Raw genomic sequence first — 8,839 nt, forward strand, 5'->3', positions numbered from 1 at the left:
CAATTCAATTCCATTGTTGCCATCACTTCTTGGTGGTCTTATATACAAGAATACCGCACATCTAGTAAACACTCGAGCATTCAAGAACCCTCGAGAATATCATGACGTAACGATATAATATCAATGTGTTAAAATGAGTTTTCCAATAATATTTTACAAAACACATTGCATGATGTCAATCTAGGAAAAGTTCTTTGACCAAAAAAAGATGTAAGAATATATTTCGTGTTAAATTTTAAGATTAAAAAAGTCATCTGTGACAATTTTATATTATCATGGATGTCGTCGGAATATACGTCAAAACATAGTGTTCGAGCGGTAAAAACCTACCATCACAGACTATGCTGTAAAAAAGCTACAGTACAGTCAGTGGCTGATCCGGCGGATTGTGCACCTAGAAGTACTCTTGGGTAGTAGTAGAAATTAAATAACATTCACAACCTTTTACTGCAGTCCATGTCTGCTCAAACCCCGAGGCTCCTTTAATATAATAAAACACAACAAACGTCTTTACAATACAAATACTGTGTTACTGATTTAGCTTCCTGCGTTACTGTTGGGCGTTCTAAAGTGTCATGGCGACTTCAGTTAGTGGACGTGATGTGGTATTTGGAAAACATTGGTTATATGCCCTTACTTTCTGGAGGCAGAATCCTAAAGAATTCTTGTTTAACTTAGATATAAAAGCAGACACCTTTCATCTCGACGTTCTGAGAGTATGTTATTCTGTTATGTTTTGTAGTATTCTAATTTTTATTGGTAATGGTAACTAATTCAGTAATTGGTTTTCAGATAGGATTAGGAGACAAGTTATAACTTATAAATTACAGACTTTATTTTGAGTTATAACTTAAGTTATACTGGCAGTAGCGGTTACTCAGTTGCTTAGGGTAATAGTAATACTGAACAATAACACAGGCTCTAGTATAATTTTATATTCATTGTATTATTAATAGTAGGCATATATAAAGGCTATAGTTTTAAGTTTAACAGTTTTTATCATAATGTGGGATTCATCCCTGTCCACAGCTGCACAATGTCACATTGTCAGTATCACTATTAGTTTTGTCATAAACATATATCGTCTAATTTGGAAATGAGACACTATACCATAAAATACATAATATTGCGTGATTTTTATATTTTCAGTTTTTTTATTTTTTGTGTGTGAATTTAAGGAGGGCTTTTTCATAGTGTTAAAATCATGCCCAGTGCCTCTGTTGACACTGAGTATGAAGGCTGAAACAAAGAAATGGTAGAGCCTATATTATTATGGGAAACTTGTACACCTACTGTTCAAAAGGCTATATATATACAGTTGTGCACCAAATTCTTTGCATGCTCTAATCCAACTTCTCACTAACTGAATTTCTTATTAAGAGTAAAAAAATGATGTTTTTTAGCACAATGAAAGATAAAATTTTATGAGAATTTCAGCCAACTAGTTTCAGAAACACAGTTACCATCATCAGATGTTAGTTTACATTTGATGAGAAGCCCACTTGATTTTGTCATATCATTATTTGTGATATAACAAAACTTCTGTCAATATACATTTGACTGTTATTGACAATCTAACAAGAAGTATATACTGAAAAAATACCTTCAGTGAGTCTTATCTCTTTCTCAGTAGCCAAAGTGTGTAGTTTTTTTATGCAATTAGTTAATGCAACAGTTTTTCTGGCAGCTGGTATTTTACCTTTAAACTAAGACCATAAATGAAATTTGTTCAGGAGTGCTTATGGTGAAATTAAGTAAGTGGTCTGTTAAGTGTTACTCTCAAAGAAAGAAGTGTGAGCTACTCAGTTACTTAATCTGTTCAACTCATGGGCATCTGAAAATTTTTTCTGGGGTGAACAAAGTTTTCCAGGAGGGGGGAGGGCTAAAGTAGTGTGAAATTGTGAAGTGAATGAAAAATTCACACATATATATGCTGAATGAATAAAGAAAGGATTATGTTTCTCATTTTTCAGGGGGTACACTTGCCCTCCATATTCCCACAGATACCCATGGTTCAACTTTATTAGTAAAAATCCAAAATGCATTTAGTAATTACAGTATCAGATATTTATTATAATATATCCATATATATTACAAACAATTTCAGGCATAACAAGCTCCTTTATTGGCAATAGTGCAATAATTACAAATAATATTTTATTTTTTTCCCACTTTATTGTAGGATCTTTCACAGGTCTTATAATCAAAATACAACAAAACATATTATACATATAACAAAATAAAATACTAGATATGTAATAAAGGCATAGAAAATGCATAAAAATAGAAATTACAGAAGAAATTATAACTTATCACAATCAAAAGTTGTAGCTTATACAAAATGCTAAAGAAGGAGGTATATATATAGGTAGGTGTAACTTATACTGTAAATACCAAAAGAATATACTTTGTATGAAGATATATTCTATCCAGTACTATGATCAAGTAATTGCCAGGTTAAGGTGAATTATGTTAACAGAGTATGATCATTATTTCAGCTTTATACATATAACCTCTTTGTATGTCAAGTCATTCACTACCAATGACCACCTTATATTCATTCACCAGTTTGAAATACACATCATTTGTAAAGGTTTTATGTAACAAGAAACTGTGAAAACCAAGAACATTGAACACAAAGTTATGAACAACATGTGTTTGTGAAATGTAATAACATTCTCAGGCTTGTGGCTATGTACCAATATTCTGTAAGTACAAAGCATTCTGTCCAAAATGAAGATTCATATAATGTATCTCATATGTTTTATGCTATTTATTAGTTATAAAGTTCTATTACATATATAAATATATATTTTTAAATAGGATTTGTGCAATGATGAAGTTGATGATAGCTGTAAGAATTTTTTGCTTACTTTGCTGCAAGAAAATGTTACACTGTTGCTTTCTGATGAAGACAGGTAAATAACATTTGTTTCTAATGAACTTTTCTATAAGATTCTAGTTGCAGTTCAGTTTATGTTTTATTAAATCTTATTATTTTGTTAGTAATCAGTTAGACAAAATTGAAAATGTTAAAAATGTATTTGCTATTGTATCAGCAGAAAGACTTTAAACTGTGTACAATGAAATGGGTGTGCATATAAACAAGTGGCCATCAAATGTAACTGTATGTGCTGTCAATTACATGTTGAACATAGAAACCATAAAATGAAATATACATGAAATTAATCCAAAGATTGTGAGTCAAATAAATGTGACGGTAAATGTAGCATTATAAAATATATTACTGTAAAAGTTTTTACTTCAACTATCACAACTTAAACTTTTGCAAATTTTTAAAATATATAACTTAATCACAAGTCTTTAACTTTGCTTCCACAGTTGATCAGACTATGTTTTTTCTGTTACAGATTAGAACAAACTGTGGGCTCTCTACAGAGCATTTTTAACCAGTTGGCAGGAACTGAAAAAGTTCAACTGAAATGTCAGTTCTTGATTACAATAGCAACCATTTTACTTGGTGGTGAATTTGATGTGAGATTAATTTTTATATTGATAGTGTTCTGTTTAAGATTTTTTTTTGTAATGCTCTATATTACTTTTACCATAAAAGAGAACCTGTAACCTTTTAGACACTTGATTTTAAAAAAGTAAAGTTATTTTCAAATGGTTATTCATTCCAAGAAATGCAGAGCTGTGTGAGTATGATATGAAATATATTTTGGGAAATCATGTAGTGATCCCTACAATATATGTATATACCATTGTTTAGTTACATGCAACATTTAAGATCAGCAAATCAATAACTTTCAGACATTATTTAACATGCTCCTTATGCAAATGATTGTTATTTCAGCTTAAAATGCTTTGCATTTGAAATTAGTTATTTGCTTGCATTATAGTCTATGTATTTGTTTCATATAATTAAAAAGAAATAAAGATTCATGTCATAGTTTTACTTACTTAAATGATCTTTAATACCAGATTTCTTCGTTTTATTTTAACAATAGAATTCATGGTAATTTTGTTAATTAAATGCATTTATGAATATAATTGCCATTTTATCTTTTCTTTGTTAGTTCAGCTCATCTACAATCAATGGTCAATTGATTTCTTTCAAGGATCTGTTAATTGAAATTGTTTGTAATACCAAGAAAGAGGCTTCTTTGTTGCGAGGAACAGCTTGCAAATGCCTGCAAGAAATTGAAATCTCTTATCCTGTAAGTGTAAATGTGTCTAAGGAGATAAACTTTATTGGAAAATATGATATCTAATGTTATGTTATGAATAGTTAGATGTCAATTTCATTCAGAGTACCAACATCGTTCCCATGGGAAAGCTAATGACAAGCTTGAATGAATTTGTAATGGCTCTTGTCGCATAGTTACAAAACCAGAAATATTTTGAGGTAAAGGAATTTGTCTACTTGTTTTATGTTATTAGTTTATATTCTTTGGTGTATTATTTAATTAAATAAAAATTATTAAATGCATTACTGTCATTAGTATAAAAAATTAGGGTTAACTCGCTTCGAAAACTGACAGCAAGAAAAAAAGAAGATTGGTTAATTATTTTATTTCTTGTTTTTCAATGCCTTTAATGGAACAGAAGATTTTCTTGTCTCTGATAAGCTGTAGTCTTTGGTGGGGGACCAGATCACAGCCTTTCACAATGAGTTTTGAAGTCAAAGCCACTCACGAGTGTGAAGGAATTAGTGAAGACTATAACTCTGCCAAAAGGTATTGTAACTAAAAGACAATGAAGGACAAGAGCTGATAGACTGTGAAGGTGATGAAATTGAAGCAACTGTTGAAGATGAGGAATTGTGGGACAAAAAGGAAGATGGCATGGAGGAAGCTGCTCCTTCCACTAATGATGAAAAGCAAACAACTGGGCCTTACACCACCTGACAACAATAATGATGCATCCATAAATGCAGATGTCTCCTTCTTAAATGAGCTGGGAGAGTTGCTTGAAAAACACAACACCTCAAAACTATTCATTCCTCTTGTGTCAATTCTGGGACACTTACTTCAAAGTCAAGAGAAGCATTAAAAAAATAATTCTTTCTGATGCCAATATCTGCAAATTCCTAGAAGCAGGTCCCTCTTCTTGAAACCAACAAACAGAAGACAGCAGTCCAGAGCCATAAGGGAAGATAGAGACTGTTTGTGAAGGAAACATTGCAAACAACCATAGCTTCACCACAGAATCCTTTGTCCTTGTGAAGACAGGAGACCGTGTTCTACCAGCCTGCATCATTAGTGTCAATCCTTTGCCTGTCATATATTTTCTGTCACTACCAGGGCAAGGTAGACTACAAATCCTTTGACATTGTTTTCAATGTACTTCAAGAAGACATAAAGAAAATTCTTGATGATTCAAGCATTGTGTTTGGTGCATCAAGAAAAATGTTTTATAAATTTAACCTGTGAACAATCATGTTATTTACAACTAGAAATATTTTGTTCTTAAGTTTACTTTTCCTTTGGGTTGTGAGCAGATGTTGCTTAAAATTCAGATCATTTAAGTGGGTATTAATGAACAAAGAAATTTATCTTGTTTCATGCAGCAGTAATAAGTAAAATCTTATGCATTGTTACACTAAAAAAGTACAGAATAATAACTTGCATAAAACAGATGGTGTCCTATAACTATCACAATTTTTCTGGCTTTCTAACTATGTGACAAGAGCCCTTAAAATTTCAGCTAAGCTCGTTGATGTTTTTCCTGTGGAAATAAAGTTCCATCTGGAAGGGAAATAGACAACTCTCTATACAGAAAACAAAGTAATATATGTCATTTGATAGATTAAAACTTTGGCTTTCTATTATTTACAAACAGTATAGTATTAAACATCAGAGAGAACTTTTGGCAATTTCTAAAAAGAGAGGATGTGACAGGTGGGTCTAATTTTTCTATTTTATTGTCCTAATTAAATTTCTAACTTCTCGGAGCAGTGGTAAATAATTTAAAGAAGAAGAGATATCTTTAGAGCAAATGTCACATTTCTTATACTAGGGGAAACTCAGGATTTTTTTTCAAATATTGCCTTACCAATTTAGAACGTAAAACTTAAGTAGTATGAAAATTTGGGTTATTAGCTACATTTCTATGTCAAATTTGTGTGTATGCCATGATAGAAAGTAGTTTTATTAAACTTTAAATGTAATTCACTAAAGCATCGTGACATACGCAGAAAAAATTTCTATAGCGAAAGTGTTAAGATGGCACGTTTACTGAAGATTTGAGGGCTCTTACTGAGGAAGTAGTATTTAGAAAACATAGCATTATATATAAAAAAGAATAATGCTATTTTTTTCAGAATGCATGTGCTACCTATGGGGCTGTTGGTCATTCCCATTGAAAAATAATTGTTGTTGTTGTAACCTCAAGGTATCACCTGACTTGCCAGTGGAAAGGATCACTGTTCACTTATACAAGGATCTTCAACCTTAAAGAAATCTTTCCAATGAAAAAGTGCAGGTGATACCACAGGTGAATGACCCAGAATAATTGATAGTAGGGAAAAAAGGAACTTAGCTACTTTCTTGACCAACAGTCATCGTGTCTGATACTAGTGTTTGGGTATAGTGCTCACGAAACCCTGGCGTTGCTGCAGTGTCCTTGTTTGACATTGTAGTGCGTCCCCTCGTAGGACTCCATGGCGGGTGGGGTCAGTGGGCACTGAATCTCTCTCTTTAATTATGGATCCCCCCATTCCAAATAAAAAAAAAAAAATGTTAAAAATCTGCTTATTGGTAAACGACCACGCCTAGAAGACTCTGAACAGCAGTCTCCATCACACAGTACACCTGTACCTCGCTTTTTAATCATGCATACACTATCAGATAAATCTTCAGGGCAAATGTCTCCTTTTTTTATTCAGAAGGGCTTAGAGGGGCTTGCTGGCTCTTCAAAGTCAGTTAAGAAGCTACGTTCTGGAGACATCTTAGTAGAAACTTCCCACCCTAAGCACAGTGAACTTCTCTTGAATTCAAAGGGCATTGGGGATATACCCATTGAGGTTACTCCCCACGCTTCCTTGAATTCCTCACGAGGAGTTATCCTTGAGAGGGATTTGAAATCTATCCTCGAGACGGAGATCCTTGCTGGTTTCTCCAGTCAAGGAGTTTCGGCAGTTTGAAGGATCTCCACTCGTCAAGATGGAATTATGGTGCCGACCTCAGTTTTAATTTTGATGTTTTCATCACCACGTCCACCTGCCACCATTAAGGCAAGTTATTTGAACTGTAAGGTACGGCCCTATATTCCCAACCCTCTCCGATGTTTTCGGTGTCAGTGGTTCGGTCATTCAAAGACATCTTGTCGTGGTTCTGTGACATGTGCTCGTTGTGGTGGCAAGGACCATGACTTCTATGAGTGCAAAATGGACCCTCACTGTGTTAATTGTGGTGGTTCCCACCACTCCTACTTTAGGTCTTGCCCTAAGTGGGTGGAGGAGAAAGAGGTACAGCATTTGAAGACTCCAAATAATATCTCTTATCCTGAGGCTCGGAAGCTATTGTTCCCTCCTACATCACGGACATATGCCTCTGCACTACGCTCCACTGCTGCAGTGGGAGTGCAGACAGACCTTTCTGTGCCTCCATTAGAGTCTTTTTCATGTCATGTGCAGAGTCTTCTGCCCTCCATGGATAATAGAGTTGATCAATCTACATCTACTCTAATCTCTGTCCCCACTGTTCCTTCCAGTGACTGCCTGGGTCAACCAGCCTCTGGTGTCCGTGCGGGTCCTTCTTTGGCCCCTAAATGCAGGACGATTATTTGATTAAGGGTCAGTCATTGGATTCTCACTCTGATGACAGAGATTTGCCCGCTCGTTCAAAGGCAGGATCCATGGAGGTCTATTGCCCTCCATCTAGTGAAGAAAAACGGGGTGGTCGTAAACCGAAAGGTTCTCCACCCTGTTCTCCTAAACCTACATAAAAATGGCCACTTTGATACAGTGGAACTGACATTAAGGCCTTGATTGACTCCTATCATCCTGCGTGTCTCTCCTTACAGGAAACATTCCTGAAACCTGCCGATACAGTCACCCTTTGGCAGTTTTCCTTGTACCAGAATGACAGGTTGTGTGATGGGCGGGTATATGGAGGGGTGGCACTGCTGGTAGACCAGCATGTGCCCACCTTATCTGTGTCCCTCGATACACCCTTGGAGGCCATAGCCATACGTGTTTCCTTGGGTTGTGCCATCACTGTTTGTTCTCTCTACCTGTCTCCTGGGGAGACTTATGATCAATCGGACCTTGATGCTTTTGTTGATCAGTTGCCACCTCCCTTTATACTTTTGGGAGACTTAAATGGACACAACCCCCTCTGGGAGGGGTTGTTCCATAGAGCGCATGCTCTCAGATCACAATCTTTCTCTCTTCAATACTGGAACGTACACTTACTTTCATGCACCTAGTCAGTCTTTTACTGCCATTGATCTCTCAATTTACTCCCCTGCACTTTTCACTCGTTTTTCCTGGATGGTCGACAGTGATCCTCGGGGCAGTGATCATTTTCTCATCATACTGAGAGAGGTTGGCCATGGTCGATGCCACCTGACCCGAGTGCCACGGTGGAAGCTGGACCAGGCTGACTGGCCATCTTTCACCTCTTTCTCTGAACTTGATCCTGCCTTCGTCTGTCTACCGTCAATAGACGATTGTGTGATGGCAGTGACTGACTGTATTGTCCAGGCGGCTGTTTATTCTATTCGTAAGACCTCGACATGTTTTCCACGGTATCCTCGTCCATGGTGGAGTCCTGCCTGCCAGGTGGCACGGAAGGCTCAAAAACAGGCCTGGGATACCTTTCGACGGTATCCCACTCTTTCTGACCACATTGTTTATCAGCGGGCCCGTGCC

General features: G+C 35.8%; 1 protein-coding gene across 3 annotated transcripts in view; it reads left to right on the top strand.

Annotated features, from left to right (window-relative positions):
• Nucleotides 1-342: 342 nt before the first annotated feature.
• Nucleotides 343-8,839, top strand: part of LOC106465272 (AP-5 complex subunit beta-1-like) — a 49,461-nt gene continuing 40,964 nt past the window's right edge. For 2 of the 3 annotated variants that reach the window (XM_022393130.1, XM_013925477.2), the window contains exons 1-4: nt 344-716; nt 2,824-2,918; nt 3,372-3,495; nt 4,041-4,181. In XM_022393130.1, the coding sequence (XP_022248838.1) occupies nt 576-716; nt 2,824-2,918; nt 3,372-3,495; nt 4,041-4,181 (501 nt within the window). In that variant the 5' untranslated portion in view covers nt 344-575. Of the gene's footprint in view, nt 717-2,823; nt 2,919-3,371; nt 3,496-4,040; nt 4,182-8,839 lie in introns of all 3 variants that reach the window. The other variant, XM_022393131.1, reaches the window with a different exon arrangement.

The sequence above is a fragment of the Limulus polyphemus genome, unplaced genomic scaffold, assembly GCF_000517525.1.
Source record: "Limulus polyphemus unplaced genomic scaffold, Limulus_polyphemus-2.1.2 Scaffold1890, whole genome shotgun sequence".
In the NCBI taxonomy this organism is placed as follows: domain Eukaryota; kingdom Metazoa; phylum Arthropoda; class Merostomata; order Xiphosura; family Limulidae; genus Limulus; species Limulus polyphemus.